This window comes from Larimichthys crocea, chromosome XIII (genome assembly GCF_000972845.2).
Source record: "Larimichthys crocea isolate SSNF chromosome XIII, L_crocea_2.0, whole genome shotgun sequence".
Taxonomy (NCBI): domain Eukaryota; kingdom Metazoa; phylum Chordata; class Actinopteri; family Sciaenidae; genus Larimichthys; species Larimichthys crocea.
Window position 1 is genome coordinate 6,860,891 of NC_040023.1, and position 19,431 is coordinate 6,880,321.

At 42.5% G+C, this 19,431-nt stretch overlaps 1 protein-coding gene across 1 annotated transcript in view; it reads right to left on the minus strand.

The window, feature by feature from the left end:
- The window catches only part of thsd7aa (thrombospondin, type I, domain containing 7Aa), a 122,666-nt gene extending 103,620 nt beyond the window's left edge, over nucleotides 1–19,046 (minus strand). The window contains exon 1 of the mRNA XM_019259691.2: nucleotides 18,564–19,046. Within this exon, the coding sequence (XP_019115236.2) occupies nucleotides 18,564–18,717 (154 nt within the window). The 5' untranslated portion in view covers nucleotides 18,718–19,046. The remainder of the gene's footprint in view (nucleotides 1–18,563) is intronic.
- Between the last annotated feature and the right edge of the window lie 385 nt (nucleotides 19,047–19,431).

Consider the following 19,431-nt stretch of genomic DNA (forward strand, 5'->3'; position numbering starts at 1 on the left):
TTTAAAGTAAGAATAAATGAACGAAAGAATAAATAAACAAGTTATTCTTATAGAATAGGCAGCTAGATAAACTGTTTAAATGTAACTTCAGTGCAGCCTCTTCATCTACAAAGCAGGTGGCCTGCTGCAGTCAGTAAGCACACTGCGCTGGGCTGTTGTTACAGTAATTGAAAGTATTTCACTCCATAAGAAAAGGTTTCAGCACCTTTTTCACGATCGTGTTCTCACCAGTCGTCACCTTTGGACAGACTGAAGTGACGAGAGGAGAGGAGAGGAAACAAAGAGAGGAGAGGAGATGTTATTGTGTTTCACTGCAATAAGACATCCTGACATCTCATCACTCAATTTCTTGATTGACAGCCTAACACAGACACACACCAGCTCTCTCTCTCTCACACACACACACACACTATAACCCCGATGTGAGTTGATATTGCCCTCCTCATGAGTCTGTTTTTATCTGATTTCTTCTAACCCTTTCTCTTGTTTCTTTGTCTAACACCGAAATAGAGCAGATTCAACTGATGGATGCATTCCTGAAATCCAAAACTGATCCAAGGACAGTTTCACTATTGTTAATAACATGAACATAACCCATGATACTCTCGAAGCAATCTGCTTATTACCGCACTGTATGTCACATGTCCAAAGTTTAAACACTGTAGAGAGGGATCATCCTCTCAGGGGCATGAACGTGATAAATACATTTTATGACAATTATTTACAGCATGTATTATTGGTATTTGTTATGTTTGTATAAGTTTGGCCTCCTGTTAGTGGTGGCAAACACGTGATGCATCCTCTGGGGATCATGACTAACCACAATATATATCCAGTTATGTACTTAAACTTTACCCTAAATCTTAAATCTACTGTAGTATTTCTTTATTCTTTAGCTGTAGACTGTTGGGTGCTTCATATTACTGTGAAAAACATTATAGAGAGTTTGTTTTTAACCTTCTTTCTCTCTCTTGTATCATTTGTCCTACACAGCAGGTATATGTGGACAGAGATGACCGGAGTGGATCAGGACACGCTTCAGCAAACTACCCAGTGACCCTGTAGTGACAGCACCTAGAGGTTAATGTCCAGCTGCCCTGTGCCGTGTCACTGTAAGCTGCTTTGCTGCCTTAAGTTAGTTTTTTGATAGCCAGTGGCCACTGAACACATCGCACAGACAGGTACTGTAGGCGGGAGGTGACAGTCTGGGGAACTAATTGCCTTGTTTCTGAAGAGCTGACACATGCCAATGTCCAACACAACCCAGTCTCTTAGAAATGACCTTTATATACCACTAGAAACAGCAAATATGTCCAGAGAGAAATGTAACACCACCTGAATAACCAGCATGTTATTTATTTATTACTGTCTTGGAAAACTTGGAAGTTTCAGTTTCTAACCTGTGGTTAGTCACGATTGGGTTTTTTTTTTTTAAACCAGCACCACCATCCTTCCCCAAACCTAATCTCTATACACAGATATCTACGTATGAATGCAGAATCTGTATATCTTGGCCCTCTAGTTTCCATTTGTAGTAACCAGTGACCAATTACACGTGAGCTTGCTTTGGTAAACAGACTCTGTAGCGAGCAGAAGAGGTGGAATGCATTGACCAAGATACAATCCAAGAACCCGTCGACTATCATCTGCAGCTTTTGATTTGGTTTTATCTGCATTAATGTGCAGATATATGACGGTAGAGATCACGCCTTTCTAGTAATTCTCACGTATCGAGTTGCTAATCACATTGCAGAGAAAGGCTGGATCCCTAAAACCATTTTCTGGCTACACCGGAAGCCTAAAAACATCGTCTGTCGCCCACCAGAGGCTGAATCATCACCGGATGAAATTCTGCCTAACAATAACCAAGTAGTTTTAGTTACTAAACCTTGACCACAGAGGTGGCAGAGCAGACAACACTAATAGTGTTCTAGCGGCACGACTTCTGGACACTAATAAAAATATCTTTGTGAGTGTTGGTCTGTAATAATTCCATCATTTGGGCTCAGTCAAGACTCGGTGACATTGTACTGTGGTATTTCTTTGTGGCTGTTGAGCCCACAGTCATTAACCTGTTCTGGTTTATAGCCTGTTTACAGTGCAGATATGCCATTAGTGGGAAAGCTATCATGGCAGGTCAACAAAACCTAAAGAATCTCATGAAATAGTAGATTTGGGTTTTGTTTTCAGTCAGGACAAGTATCACCCCTATTTATTGCCACTTCTTGCAGTGCTGCTACAGTCTTCACTATTTCGAGAGCAGCCAAACGACCGGCCTAAATGCACCATGGTGTCGTAGCAGTCATCTCAGGCACAGACAGACAGACAGTTAACAGTTTATGCAGCGTAACAGAAACACAGAGCTGTGCCCTCTTCTCGTGTTCATGTTCGAGCGTTATCTTGATGACTACACGTTCAGACAAAACACTTCGGCCCGGCCCGTTGCCCTTTTTGTTTAGTGCAAGCCAGACACCAACACTTACCAATTCCAACTGTCATGTTTTCCTGCCATTAGCCCCTTCAAGCAGCGAGCAAATTACAGCTATTGAGGAGGTGGAGCATGTCTGTGACATTTTGTTTAACGCACTGGCAGTAAATGATGAAGTGGAAAGAATAATTTTCTGTAGCGCACGCAAGGTTATAAAGGGCCAGACTGAATCAAGCAGTCCACGGTAAGACACAAGCCTTAATGATGCAAACATGAGTGTGTGTTCACCGAGAGAGAGAAGAGAGAAACGGGTAGAGTTTGGCGAAGTGTGTGATACATTTGTACTTGTGTGAGTGTGTCAGCACAGCATGGAGACCATTTTATTTTGCTGGCCAGTGGTGCGAAACAGAAACACCCGGGAATGTCACTCCAGACACACAAACACATTACACACACACACACACACACACACACACACACACACACACACCTCTGAGATCCAACACAGTGCTGTGAAGTTAAATAGGCAGGAAGGCTTGGCAGTGTGTGGACACAATGTTGGCTCTCTAACATGAGCAGACCGGCACGAAAACAGCAATGAGGGCCACACGAGGGCCATGAGGCGATTATGAAAGCTGGTTAAAGTTTAAAAAAGAGCAGAAATGATACGAGGAGCGTTTGCGTCAGCGGCACATGGAGCACACTTAAGACGAGCACAGAGAGGTGAACCAATCTGACTGCCAAGTTTGTGTATCGGTCAACACCCTGCTCTGTTTTAATCTGCACAGATATTTACGTGTATCTTTGCAGAACTTTGCCAAACCGAGCAGTTTGACCTGACAGTGTAGCGTGCAATCTAAAACCAGAGGACCTTGTATGGAAGGCCAAACAAGTCAAAACTTCTTTTTTTTATAATCTCAAGAAACATGTTACGTATTATTTTGTACTTAGTAAACAAGACCAGTATTTATTTTTTTGGCCTTTTATGCCTTTATTGATAGTACAGCTGGATAGACAGGAAGCAGAGAGAGGTGGAGTGACACGCAGTAAATTAACCGTCCGATACGGGATTCGAATCGGGGCCAGCTGCAGCGAGGACTATAGCCTCCACACACGGGGCGGCCGCTTAACCCACTACGCTACCGACTGCCCCGACCAGTTTTTATTTGATGAGACAAACAAGAAAACCTATTTTTATTTACAATAATAAAATTATTATGTTGGCGGCTCTATCATTTTATTTGATGCTTATGGAACAAACACTTCTTCTTATGTATTTTCTTGATAATAAATTACCCACAAACTATCAAAGGCATTGTCTATAATCTCTTGAGTTGATTATTTTTTCAACTCTTAGTGTGCAGTGTTATTTTGTCATATAAACAAAATAATTATTGTGATCTTCCTTCTAGGAGAAAACAAGTTTCTGTCCTTGCTATTCTTCCATAGTTACATCAAATTCACGTCTCAAAACAAATATTGTTTTGTGTGTGTGTGTGTGTAAACTACACACTTAACATTATGAATTTTGTGGTATACACACTACCTGAAACGAAAAAAGGCAGCAGATAAATATTTCCCATCTGTGTTCAATGACAGAACTGTTCATTTATTTCTTTGTACTTTGTGCTATAAATTCCACTGAATGCCTGCAACACCAATAAAATTCCTCTGATGCCAGTGTTGATATTATCATCACAGGCACTTCTCAACGGGCCATAGCCAACCACCACATGTCCACACAGAAATATTCTGATCCTAACAGCCAAACAGAGTCGACACAAACCGAGGGCAAACAGCAGGCATGGGAAAATGGGTTAAACATCATAAAACTGTCCTAAAAATATCCTCTCTGGCAAGGACCGCAGAGTATTTGTAAATAGGCTGTCAGTTTATGAGTAATTCAAATGACTGTACACCTTTCCTCAGAGCTCGAACAGAGAAGAGCGTGTAAATACGGAAGCAGAAGTGCATATCACCCAGTGTTTAAATCCTCTTAACGCATTATGACCAAGTTTTTGTGAGCAACGTTTAATAATCTGTAATCCACCCATGCATATTTATATCAACAGTGTCTGAGAATAAGTGTAACCATGGTCATTATATTAATAATCAGTCTTTGACCGTGACTTCTTCCCTGTTTTCATATCATATATTTGAATAAAGCTCAGCGTAAATGGTATTTAATAAGCAGTTCACCGAGAAAAACTGCAACAGTAGAACTAATGACTACAAAACAACAGCAGAGCCACCAACCATCGAGTCGCACACTGCATAAACCTGATGAGCCAGAGGTGGCAGAGGGCAGCAGGTGGGTTGTGGGTAATGGTGCATTGTTGGGAAGAAAGAGGAGGATGATTTGAAGGAGCATTCCTTCGGGGAGCTCAGTGACTGCCATAAGTATGATGAATCGACCGGTGCCTGTAACTCACTTAACTCCAGGCCCTGTAGACACCCGCAGATGAAAAACGACAACAATGAAACCAACCTCTTTATCCAACAAAGTTTGTCTTTTTCGCACTTACATCTCTTTCCATGCGCTCGTTGGGTCTCAGCGGGACGTGAACAACCGTAGTGGCACTGTAGGTGAGGAATGGACGGAGAAGAGGAAGTGTAGCAGCAACCTTAGCAGCTGAATAGGTCAGTTATTTCATCCACTCTTGAAGAAATATAGTCTTGGTCTCACCGGGGGCCCAGACAGCGATTTCTAGGTCATGAACTAATTTAGGTCACAGAGAAGGAGTGTACAAAGACCACCGATATCAACACTACACATATACACATTGTTCTCTTTGATATTATTGTTTCCACGTCTGTTTTTTGGGACCTTCAACATTGTGTAGCAGGAGAAGAAAAAAAAAATACAGCAAGGTTATACAGTGCTGTCTGCCACGACAATTATTTCACGATTCAGGTCATCAGGTTTCACTGCAGAGCCACTCCTCTCCCTCACATCCTTGTTGCTCCCAGATTTGTATCCAACCTCTCTTCCAAATGTGTTTGTCCATTGTTTCTTTCACTTTTCTGTGCAGCCAGCAGCAGAAATTAGCAAGGCACAATCAGTTCTTTTCTTTCTGACTATTAACATTAAAATCAGTGTCATCTTGGTAAGAAAAATATATATTATAATCATTGTGTGTGATCTTTGCACTTTCTTTTTTTTTTAAAGATAATTTTTTGGGGCTTTTTATGCCTTTAATGATAGGACAGCTGAAGATAGACAGGAAGTAGGGGAGTGACACGCAGTAAATTAGCCGTCCGATGCAGGATTTGAACCGGGGCCAGCTGCAGCGAGGACTATAGCCTCCACACACGGGGCGGCCGCTTAACCCACTACGCTACCGACCTCCCCGATCTTTGCACTTTCAATAATCGGAAACATCCGGTTCTTCAGTCTTCAGTTTTGTTACTAACATTGATTTTAAGACCTGCGACTTCACTGTTTTTGGTTAATTCTCACTCCTCTCATTAACCTTGTCCCCATCAGCAGCAGCAGGAAACTGTTTTCAGTAAAAGGTCTATAAAAAACCCACCCGTCCAGCACCATTGGAGCATTCAGCACCTAAAAAGCTAGATATCTTTTCCTCGGGAGTCGGTGCAGACCAAAGAAGGAGCTAAAAGTCGAGTGAATATTGGATTTACATCCATCAGGTGGACGCTCAGTTGGCCCTGTATTGGCTGGATGTGTAAATATAAGTGCATACAAAGGTAGCTGTTTGTTAGCACCCATGTGAACATTATAATGTGATGCAGCCTTCAAGTCGCCGCCAACCCCTAAGAAAAAATGCAGCTTCAAGGTCTGTTCCCAGCTTCAGATGTGCGCTGGTTTTTCCTATAATGTGACGCCATCTGTATCCTCATTATAGACTAAGTTGTGTGTTCAGGTGATAAAAGTAAATGAGCATTTGTGCCCGACGAAGACGCTGCCTGGAAGTTGCTTTAATTGCACTTCTAACATAAGGCTATTTTTTTCTCAAACTTTCATTGCAGCTTTGTCCTCCCTGTTGTCAACACTACTCACTTTTTTCATTTTGCACATAATGTTCCTGTTAATTCTTCTTCATAAAAGAAGTGATAGCTTCATTTTCTCCCTCTGAATACATTAACATATGCCTCGTTTATTCTTTACAGTTCAAGTCGAGTTTTTATTATTAGACGGGAACCTTCGCAAAGTATGATGCCAGCTAGTTTCTTAGCTGCAGGATGATGATGGGGACTGATCCCTAAGAAAATCAAATCGCCACGGTCAGGAAATGGCTCTGTCCATGAATCAAGGTCAGAGGCATAGATTGCCAAATCTGACCCGCAGAGCATTGAAGCTCCCCGCAGAGCTCGCTGACCACTCCTGATCGACCGCTGCGTTTATATCATGTCAGATTATGTGATGTGACCCAGTTGTCAGAGAGCGCTTAATGAGCCTGATCACAGGCTAAATACAGTTCTGCAAGAGCCATTAAACACAGAAATATTTCTTTTTATCAAATTCACATATGGAGAACTCCATCAGTAGTATATAGTATAACATAGATGAAAATTTGGGGGAGGTAGGACTTCATTTAGACCTTCTGGTGCATTATATTTGCCCTGAAATATTCTGTAAAATAAGACATTGACCATCAGTTAAGAGAAGAGTTAAATCTGGGCCGAATTGTTTGTAGATCTGTGAAGATGTTTCACCGATTATCCAAGATTCTTCTTTAGTTCTGACTGACTGGTGATTTAGAAAGATGACCTAGATGACTGATAATCCTCACAGACTGCACTCATGCCTGTTGTTTATGTCTTTGTCCGTCTATTAAATTGATTGATGGACAGCTGGACTTCTAACTTCAGCCTATCCTCATGCATGGCAAAAGAATCTGAAGCAAGCAGATGCCAGTGCACGAGGGACCGCTGAGTCAAAGCCAGTTCTCTTGGATTGTACTGATAAGTCAGCCAGGAGTATTTAATACATTCAAGCATTAGCATTCAACATGGAGGTGTAAAGTGTAGCTAATCCATTCCTGAAAGCCAGATTACATAAAAAAAACCATGTGATACAAATATCGATCCAATGTAGTTTGGGCGTAAATGTTTAAATCCTTCATTTCTGGTAGAGGCAGAATGTTTTTGAAGGACATTTAATCCGCCTCCACTCTGCAGCACTCCAAAAGGCCAAAACTGCAGATTGTTCACATACAAACAATCTTCCCACTATTTATGTAAAATGAAGCAACACAACCAAAGATAGACCAAAAAATAAAACATAATCTTTCTCACACTCACTCCTCAGACTCGATATGGGGCTCGCCAAATTATAAATAAATAAGCTCTGTCACCGCCAATCCCATCATCTTCTCAGACATTTAGGTAATAAAACCAGAAAGAAGGCGACATTTTCGGAAGAAATCTTCAGTTCAAGCATAAAACTGAACGTACAAACCAAGAACCTGAAGAATTAAAACCGTTTGGTTACATTTTACAATATTTAAACAAGCTGAGAAGGATGCTATCTTCATCAGAGAAAGGTGTTCACATTCTAAATTAAAGAAAATTGACTAACTTTGCAATAAATTGTGTTTTAATCATTATTTTTAACTACACAGTGACCTTGGCTCTACTAAAATTCACATTAATCTCATCCACTTGCAATTAATCAAATTACCTTCCATTTTTCAGGTAATGACATCCTCTTTTCTAAAGTATCTGGCTTGATGGGAAAGATTAAGCAAAGTAAGAAAGTGGCACTGCTGTGACAGAGCCCGTGATTATTTTTACGCTGAGTACGACCTGAATTTAACCTCTCATTCAGTAAAGAGTAAGGTCCTCTTCCGTTTAGTTTTACTACTGCAGGATCATTTATTAAAGGGTTAGTGTGTCTCTTTCGACCGTGAAACACAAAGCTCACTTGCTGGGCTCTGGTTGTGTTTTGACTTCGGCAGCCTCCTCAGGGCCTCATTAGACTGAGGATGACTGTGTTTGTGTGTTCCAGGGAGCTGCTGCCTCCAAGTCCTGATGAATAATACAGTGATGACTCCAGTTAAAGTGGTAATGTTTAAAAGGGAGTCGCTGCATTGTTTGTTGGTTTAAAAAAGAAATATTCCACGGCTCATGTCTTTCCATCTGTCTCTGTTCCTTGCTCTGAACTTTAATTAAATTTAACTCGGCTCAATTCATAACAAGACAAAGAACAAAGAAGTCTAAATCCTCATAAAAAGCTGCAGTACAGTTTTAGATAGCATGAGTAATACACTGTGCTCAGAGTTTTGCTCTTTTTGGAGAATTTGCAGCACAGAAATTTGCTGTTTGCCTTTATGGTGGCACTGGAGAAAAGGTAACGGGGGTTCAAATAACCAGGGTTCATCCCTTTGGGACTATGAACATGCTCAGCATTGAATAGCAAACTGATAATCATATTTTGAGAAGCCTTGTGTACAAAGTTAACTGTTTGTCCTGTTAGAAGAGAATGAAGTGACTGGAATTAAAAAGGTTTATCCTCTGGGAACATGAATGGATGTCTCAGTCTACCCTTTGGTGGTAGCATGTAAAACTACCCGATGGTGGTCTTACATGAATGGTCTCGAGGATCTCTAAAACATTATTCATCCTCTGTGGACCATGAATATCAATGGCAATCGTCGAATACATTTTTGCCTGACCATGGTATTGGAGAAAAGATCAAGGAAGAAGAGGAAAAATAAGGAGGTTTAATCCTCTTGGGAGCATGAACCTTCTCCCCAAGAAGTGCCAATCTGCCAACAGTTTCAATGCAAAACATCCTCTGGCAACCATGCATGTTTCAAACTTTATGAAACTCCAGTCTATGACAAGGTTTATATGACAAGACTTTATCAAGATGATGATCATTTAAAAGTAGCTGCTCGAGTTCAGGAGTTCAGCAGAATCATTAGGAATCATCCTCTGGGGAGCATGAATGTCCATACTACAGCAGAACAGGGTATCTTGCTGGACAGATTAACCAATGATGCTTCATACAAGGCAGAGCCTTCATATATTTTACTCTGTGCATCAAAATAATTGTTTTCTTTTTATTATTATTATTTCTCTCTTACTCATTTTCTGTGTGGGTGGGTGGGTGTCCATGCCAGTTTGCACTCTCTTATTTTTCTACTTGCACAGTTTTGACTGCCAGAGGTGAATCTCTGCTTGTGTCAGCGCCTCAACTATTTATAACACATCACACAGAACTAAAATAGTACTACCCACTGTATAGGTATGTGTGTGTGGCAATGAGGTTCTGCCAGCACAGCCTCGTAGTATAGTGAGATACAATTCAGAGTAGGACTCCTCTAAGTCTGATGCCCTGCTACTGCGTGACTCCATCATTAAAGTCATTATATCATGTGGCTGAGCACCATTACCACTAAGTAAGACACTGTGTGTTTCCCCCATTAACCCGAATGAAATTATGGTGATAGACAAGTCTCTGCACACACCATCGCCATCACTTTAACCATGACTTCCTCCAACCTCAACTGAGTAACTTTAATTACATTAAACTAAGCAAACCGTAACTATTTTGGTGACATGACGTGGTCATGGGTTCATGACCCACTTGTCCATTACAAACATTGTAAAAGGTTGAGGTTGGTTTTTGTCTCAAGGTGTTTCTTTATGTTGTTTAAACCCTGCAAATCATATCAACTGTACAGAAGTCTGCAACTCTAGCTACCAACATATACGCTGATGTCTCAACCTCTCAGTTTTGCATTCAGTCTGAAATTGAACCATAGCCAGAATTTTAAAAATACAGAGGTCAGGAGTCCGTCTAATTCAAAACCAACTACCCCCCTCTGTCTGTTATCATCTGGATTCCTCGTGTTTTATGTATTCAACAGTTTTGTTACATTTTCTGTGCATTTTATTTTATCAAATCAAGGTCTACACACTGTTTAAAAGTCGCCTCCGCACTCCCACTTCTAGTGGAGAAAGAATGCTCTTTATAGGCCTGGGTAGCAAACATTCAGTACATAGCTTTAAGGCCTGTGTTGGTATCAAATATTTGGCCTCTTACTGATCAGACATGTTCTGCTATAAATGCTGAACTTATAACTTACTTTATACTTTATTTTGTTATGGCAAAACATATTTAACACTGATAAACTGAGGAGTGACGGCGGCTGCTGATGTGTTTCTGTTGAATCTTTCATTGCAACTGTATTAAATGAACTGGATGACACATTTTCTCTAAAAGAACAACAACTGAATTTAAAGCTTTTGTTGATGTTGAGTTTGCTGTACTTCTGACATTGGTTCTTCTCTGTCAGTCTGTTCACCACTGAAGTCAAGACCTGAAGATTTCTGACAGTTAGTGAAGTGGATGGGTCTTTAGATCATATGTAGGGTGAGTGTTAGTTTGAGGTTAGCGCTAATAGAAGATGACATAGAGACGAAGAAGCAGGTTGATGAAAAGCTCTTTATGCTGCTTAGGCCAATCCTCCGGCACGTTTCCCAGGACTAATCAAGCCTCAGAGGGAGCATGAGTTAGCCAGAGGGAAGGGTTTATCTCAGGGGCAGGAAGACCATCACTAATCACTGTAATATGGTTAGTTGGATTGGTATTGTTCTGGACCGCTGGCTGCACCCACAAACAAACAGTTGCTTGGCATTGAAATGCTCGTCCTCTTGGCCATCACCACTTGCTCCACATGGCCCCATTCTTATTTGTCCATCTTTCCATAATTAGGTCTGTTACTTGTCAGCTATCTACTATGTGGTGAAGACAAATGAGAAAGAGACCGTTGACCATTTGCCCTTGATTCAAAAGATTGACTTTTTTTGGACCCATGGTTCACGGTCTCCACAGAATGAATCATAATTGTGTTGAATCTTAATTATGTTGACATGTGATCCCCCTGATTTTAAAGCCTAGCACCACTGGCATGCCATAGTTTTCACTTATCCTTTGAAATATCGCAAAATCTATTTGAAGAACTGGCATTGAATTCGCTTAAATATTCATGGTTCCCTGAGGAAGTATCATTTTTATGATTGGTTGAGTCCAAAACAGAGCTAAAAGACAACCTAATTATCACAAGCTAAGGCAGATCTTCCTTAAAATTTGATGGTCACATTCATGCTGACCACCTTTACAATCACCATAAGCTCGGTTTGTTTTTGGTCCTGTCTGACATTGTCATATTGTGGCTATAATGAACGCGCTCTTGTATTTGGCCAGTGTCAGCCTCCCATACATCTGTAAACCCATTGATCATTTAAACCTGAGTGCGTATTTTGTCTCTGCTGGCCCTCTTGTCAGTTAACATACAAGGTGGTGGCCATGCAGTGGAGTCGCACCCGGATCGAACAAACCCCACTCCCGTGTAATTACTCAGCCTCCCCATGTCCACTGCCTGTAGGTGGGATACTGACAGTAACACTCCTCCCCCACTGTCAACCCTCTCACTGGGAGTAATGAGGCACGCCACACACACATGCACACACATTCAGCACAAAGCCCATCTCTCACTATGTGTGTGTGTGTGTGTGTGAATGGGTATTGCTGTGGCTGTTTTTGTGAGTGAGAAATAAAAGAAATAGCATAAAATAGCAAGGAGGTGGGTGCGAGACGAATTGCACTGTCACTCAGCTTTTTGTGAGGGTGTTGAGATTCTAAACTATCTGATTATATATTCTTTTTTTTTTTTTTACATGTCAAGTAAGAAAAAGGAGGAATAACAGTGTGTTAAACGTTAATGTTAATGGGGATTACAGGGACGATTAGAGACAAGCAGACGACTGAGACTGAGAGACAAAGACACAGCACTGAGGTCTGTGGAGTGACGGTGTGTACATGCACCTGTGTGTCAAAGTGTTTATACACACACACACACACATATGCCTCCTCCACCTGGGGCGGCACCGCCAGGCAGAATTGAACAGCTGGATGCAGCTTCTTCAAACCCACACAGAATAATGGCAGCAATTTGGCACTTGATGAATCCCAGGGAAAACAGAAATAATTTCACCCGCCTCCATTATGCCTTGATAGCACTCCTTCAACTCCGTCTGCGCGGGCCAATCTGACGCTCAAGTGTCTGTTCAAAAACAACAAATGCCTTTTAATCACACGCGAACATCCATGTTTTCACTGAAAAGGGTGCTTGACATCAGCGGCGCTTACAAAAAAAAAGGGTAGAAAACAGGTTTTCATCCCTCCTGAGCTGCACACAAGAGTTTTATCATTACGGTCGGACATTTTAGTTTCATCACTGTGAGTCACGTAAGGAGATAAGATGGGCGTAGAGCAGCGTTTTAGGTTTATTTTTACAAGGTATACAACATCGTTGAACTCAAGAGCCGATCGCTGAGACATCCAAGAGGCATGGCTTTTCATCAGAGGTTGGAAAAAACGCTAAAGAAAGTTCGACCTCGCTGTGAGGACGACTATTTTGAGACGCAGCTCGCAGCGCTGAAACAGCAGTAGTGGAAGAAGTAGAAGTAACAAAACTTTATGGAAGCTGAAACCAAAGAACCAACTAACAGGAGATGTGCCTGAATCAACCTCCTCAGTTTGAGGTTGAGCACGCTATGTCAACCTTTTTATTCTGAGAGATGAGGTGCAACCCAAGAAGATGTGAGGATACGTTCGTTTAAAGAAGTACTGGACGGAAGAAGAAGAACAAGAGGTTTGTACCCACTAATAACTGCAGTATTATCTCATATCGACTGAAAAGGTATACAGGGAAAAGCAGAAAGGTTCCCGTAATAGAAAAACTAAAAGTGAAGTCAGAACCTTATGACTGTACTGAAGCAGACCTTGAGAAAACGTACTTACAGTAGGTAGTTTTTACTGAGAAATACACTGAACACTGACTGTGTTTCTCTTTTGATGTGAGCCAGCAGTTCCTCTGTTTTCAGTCTGAATGCAAAGCCAGGCCTGAAGCTGGGTGCAGAAATGAAAGTGATTGTTTTTATTTATTTATTTATTTTTATCAGACTTAAATCAAATACGCATTAAACTGCGTTTTTGCCACTTTCGCATTACAGTTGTCCCTCACTATAACGCGGTTCACCTTTCGCCGCCTCACTGTTTCGCGGATTGTTTTTAGTGTAATTTTGCATGCTTTTTTTACAGCGTAATGTACAGTATGAACGTGCATTGTGTTCTGCATCCTGATTGGCTAAGGGAGTACTGTACAAAATGCGTTGTATGTTCTGCACTCGGGAAAAAAACACCTACACCATTTTGTTAAATCTGCGAAAGTTTGACCTTTGAGAGTGTTTAAATAAGAGAGAAATGTGAGAAAATGTTAATGCCTGTCTGAGAAAAGTGTATAAAAGTGTGTGGTTAGGGGTTTTACGGCTTTAAAACATGTAGAATAAGCCGATTACCTCGCGGATTTCGTTTATTGCTGGTTATTTTTAGAACGTATCCCCCGCGATAAACGAGGGACCACTGTACACATACTCAATATTGATCAGCGCAGCTTTAATTATACAAATTAACTGGCAGCTTTAATCAAAATACATCCGTACTGGCATATCACTGTGTTATCTTCAATCAGCAGACCTCCACTTTACCCGGAGCTTATTAAATTTACTGGTGTAAATGGCTGAATTAACCACTTGACACTTGATCTGGAGAAGCTGCTGTATTTCACCCTCCGCTCTCCCGCCTCCCTTTCACTATTGATGCCCTCACGAGACCCCTCTCAGCTCTGAGGTTAAAGGTCACCTTGAGTAAGGGTTGGGTGTGTGTGTGTGTGTGTGTGTGTCGGGGGGTGGTGGCGATTCTATGGGGACACTGGAGGAAGAACAAAGAACGGGCCATGTGACTTGAGGTGAAGCCTCTTCTTTCTTTTGTGCGCCACATGGCCACGAGCATCTGCGGCACAGGGTCTTGAACAGAGCTGCATGAGGACAATACAGAGACACTGTGTTGTTTTATTTGTGTGTGTGTGTGTGTGTGTGTGGTTTATACAGGGCCTAAATGGGCTCCATTCATTGGGTGTTTCTGAAGTCTGCACAGGCGAACTGCCCCGCTAATTACCATCAGTCATTGCGCCGGGTTTGTTCGGCTCTGCAGAGAGCTTTTGTTGTCCTGCGTTGTACCAGGATGTGTCCTGCCCCGTGGAGTACGCTACACGGTTCGCTGCGTTGAAAAGACCAACAAGTCCACCCGGGGAGTACAAAGCACCAGGACTCTTGGAAGTCCGAACAGCCACTGTGATCTACCTGATTTTATTTGTGAATATAAGACCTCCTCGCACTTGTTTAAGAAAACTTTTCCCTCAGAGATGAATCTGTTGCATTGTTTCATCTGTACACAAAAGATCAGACGCTGCTTCGGCTGTCCTCGAGCTTTTTATGGTGGATTTTAAAGGATACTTTCAGGTTCCTGTTTGGTGAGATGAGATTGAGGCGCTTTGGATTATTAAATCGAACTTCTGGAAGTCAGTAAACAGTTGACTCCGTTCAGTCTCCACAGAGTTTGACGTTCATTTATCCCGAGCTCAGCTATCTTAACCATCAGGACTCATTCACTTTGGCATCCTCATCAATTTTTCCCGACGATCAAAACTCTCAAATTTCTCAACGGGCGATGAGTTTTAATTATACATGATATCTAAATTTGCACTTTTTCTCTCCATATGTGGACGCCCGCTCTCTCTCTCACACGCCTACGACAGCCTGCTTTCTGTCTCTGTCTGTCTCCGTCTCTCTTCTCCCTGATGCTGTCAGAGTTTCTGACACGTTCATCGTGGCAGCTGTAACATCTCAGAAACACCGAGCTAACAGAGGGATCGCCTTTGTTTTGAAGCACCAACTGAACAAACGAACCTATTTTTCTAATTTATTTTATGGATTTGCTGTGATGCTTGAGCTCCGCTGCGCAGATTGATTGTCCACGCAGAGTGTTTTGTTTCTCTGTAATCATCGTATCTTTGCAATTCACACCAGTGTGCTGTGGATACATTTCCATACATCCCTTAAATGAGGGAGAACAACGTGGTATATCAGGCTGGAGAGGATTTTCTTCTCATAGAGACTCCCGAGGAACACGAACCTAATCCTGAACCTTCTGTCTGCAGCTTCTGTGCTGCAAACACTGAGACAACACATGCAAGTCATCTGCAAAAAGACCTCACACACAGTGCCAGATTAAACATCGCAACACAATCCCACACATATGCAGGTAGCGTAGGGGAGCGACGCGACACGCGACTCGTCCGTTTGTTTAATTTAGTGTTTTTTGGCCTGGTTACACAACCGCCTTGGTAGTAGCCCACTGGGGATGATTAAATGGATTAAATACTAATATTTCCGTAGTGCATTTAGTCAAATCATACTCTTGGCACTTCCGCACATTTCGCTGGGAACAGCAGTCTCTTGAGTACCCCCACCCCCCACATTACTACTCCTGTGGCTAATTTCAGACGCCCATCTGCACCAGAGGTGTTGATTCAGCCAAAACTCCCTTTTTCCTCCTGCTCCTCCCTCTCAGACATGAGAGGTGCTGATCTTCCTGCATTGTTGGATGATGATCTCCAGGAAGCATGACAAGCTCTCAACGAAACGAAGAAAAAGTCACCTCAAAGAACGCACCGACGTGTAAAAATGGTTCAGTTACCATTCATCTCAGCATCAGTGTCTCAGTGTCCTGTCAGCGGGGCAAACTAACATCAGCAGGGACACACTTAAGCCAAGAGGAGACACACACACACATAAACATGTCTATACTGTATCTAGGTTAACTTTGTCTGGCCAATCTGCTCTGATTTCTCTACCCTTAATCTCCTCCATGCCTTAACATAGTGGGAGGCAGAGCACATAATACCATGGGATTTCCATTCCTTTGCACAGGGGTGTGAACAATGAAGCCGGTAAACAAAAATAAATGGGAGAAGAAGAAGCAAAGCAACAACAGAGGACGTAAAGAAAGTTTGATGTTTTTTTGTTTTTTTTAACTGAGGTGGCTGAGATAGAAAATGTTAAATTAATTAGTTTTGGCACTGATTGCTCCCACCGCCATCAAACTCTCAGTTTTCCTCCTAAAAGCTCAATTTTGCTCCCACCGGAGTGAAAAAAAAAGGGAAACAGCTATTTAATTTTTTATTTTTTTGAATGTTCCCCTTTTTCTGCCAAAAAAAGTACAGTCCATATTTCTGCTTTTAAATGAAAAATAATTACTTAACCGTTTTATCAGCTGCACTCAGGATGGAATCTCCATCAGATGGATTATATGTGATATTTAGTAGAAAATAGTGATAACAGACTAAAGTTGGCAGACAGTTGAGCTAGATATTTTTGTGTATAATAGTGTATAAAAAGGTTTTGGACTTGTTCTTGTAAGCCTCAATCGTTCTCCGTGGCAGTGATGGTAATGCTAAGTGACACTCATACCGTACAGAATAGCTGACGAACGTCGATACATAATTTGGCTTTCTTTCTCGGAGCAATTTAAGCTTTTTTGTCCGTTTACAACTTTCAACATTTGGCTTTGTCTTGCACTCATGAACTGAGCCTTAGTTTGCTGATTGCACGACACGTTACTTTGAGTTATTTCAACACTTGCTGAGTCTCTGGCAGCTCCTGAACACGTTAGAGTTATCTGTCTTTCTCTTTTTCACGATGTCGTGGTGATAACGAACGAACAGATTGTGAAAAACTGTCGCGTTGATGCCACAGAAGAAGCGAGACAACAGATAAGAACGTCAAAATGAGCTGAGGCCGAGCCCCAACACTGTTGTACATGGGAATTAAAGTGGTATCACGTCCTGTTTTTAGTGCTCACACAGTGTAATTATGGCACCAGAATTCAAGCCCCATGGACAAAATCTCTGCAGAGAAATAAATATAATCTCCTTTCTAGTAATTACAGCTTTGATTTAATCATTATACAATTAAAAGAAATATATATTATATGTTATTTGCATTCTGCACCTTCAGGGTATTACAAACACAGATTATTAAGAAGTATAGATTACATTTTAGACTCCACCCAAAGCCAGCATTGATCCCATACAGGCTGAGCTGCATTGCCAGGACTATACCCATTGATCAGCTCCCTACCGGTGGGAGGGGGGGGGTTGGAGGATCCCAGTGAAACCAGTACATTGATCCAGTGAAACAGAGAGAGAGATTAGACAGTAGTGAAAAAGAACATTGATCTCCAGCTGCATCCAAAGGGCACTCCTGTCCCGATGGGTGAGGGGGAGCGGGGAGAGGGGATGGTGCGGCGTGCATCCCCCCCCCTACCCCTACCCCTGCTCCCATCACTCCTCCTCCACCCTGCTTCTCTCACTCCTTCGCTCTGCTCGTTGGACCATGCATGAGTATTGTGTCCCGACCATGTGCTGCTCTCTCTCTCACAGAGAATGAGTCTCAACCCCCGGTGAGAGGCACCACCCAAAACAGCAGCAGTGGGGAGCCTTGTATTGTACCGCACCGCTGCCTCCACTGTAACGCTACTGTACTCACAACACACTAGTTTGACTCATCATTAACATCCACCTCTGGGTTACTTTTTCACAAACCACACATTTGCATCTGCACTCAAATACTGTACTACTAATTCTTTCTGCAGCATGCTTGTATTACCCCCCCCTCGCTCAGAAAAAAGAAGCCACATGCAGCTACAGTGCACACACCATTTCATCAATTGCACACATGTCAAACTGTGATAAATGAGTCCAATAGCAGAGCGGGGCAGCCAAGAGGTCCCAGCTGCCTCAGCCCAGAACGAAGGAAGCGCAGCCGAAAGACAGCCAGCACAGCCCGCTCCTCTAACTCCCGGTCTTGGGGGCAAAGAGGCATCTCACCTCAGGGACTGCAGTAAATATGTTACCACACTATACAGTAGCAAGATGGCTCCAATGCATCAACCTCTGCCACATGCACGTCTGCATGAAAAACGCTCGGGGATGAAACTTTTGAATTAAATGATGCAGGAAAATGAGATGGAATCATAAAAAAGTGAATATGCAATTAATGCAAATAAAGCTAAAAAAATACAAAAAAAAGCACTTTGAGCAAGTTCCACCAGCTTTCCTCCACCAACAAACATTTACATTTGAATATTACATCAAGACTGCAAGAGTAGTAGTAGATGGGACATCCATCCAGCCACTCAGCATCTCCAGGACCTCCCGCCCCCGCTCCGAACCCCAGGATTAGAGAGGGTGTACCATACCTGTTTGCCAGATGTATAGGGGTTTAGTTTCCACTGCGGTTTGTGCATCCAGCTCCCAGATGGAGAGAAAGAGCAGCGCTATCCTCCAGAGAGAGAAGAGCAATGCCCCTCTTGAGACCCCCAGCATCCCCATGGCTCTGCCGGCCAGCCCCATGGCCACTGCACGGCAAGTGCTGTAGTTGCCAATGCAGCGAAGAGGGGGGGGAAAAAGCAAGCCTGACCACGAGGTACAGAGCTTGACTGAAGTGTGTGTGTGTGTGTGTGTTTTCTGCTTCTGCTTTGTCCACACCAGTGCGTCCAAGAAGAAGTAATCCCGTGGCTGAGGTCTCCTCTCTCTCTCCTCGTCCTCTCTGTTTCTGTTTCTCTCCTGGATCCTTAATGAGAGAGAAAAACGTCTGGCAGTAATAAAACAGGGAACAATAGATCCCTAAGCCCAGCCTGCTGCTGCTGCTGCTGCTGCTGCTGTATGCCGGGTTGATGCAGCGCCTCCCTCTCCCTCTCTCTGCCTCTCTCTCTCTCTCTCCCTCTCTTACACTCAGACACATGCACACACGCCCACCCTCTCTAACCCTCCCTCCTTCTCACTCTCACTTCTCACTTTTTTTCCAAAGGGCTCAGTGAAGCTGCTCTGCACTCCGAATGAAGTAAGCGGCTGGATCAGGCAGGTGGAGGTGTGTTTGTTGATAAAATGAACAATGTGAGTGGCTTAAAATAGACAAGGACCTAAATCCTCAGTTGATGAAGAAATCACATTGTGGGGGAGGCAGTTTGAAAGGCGGTTACAAACTGAAGCAGAATATTCTCCTTCAAAATGAAACTTCTCTGACTAAACTCCACAGTGCATCTTGGATTTGCAACTTTAAGCGGC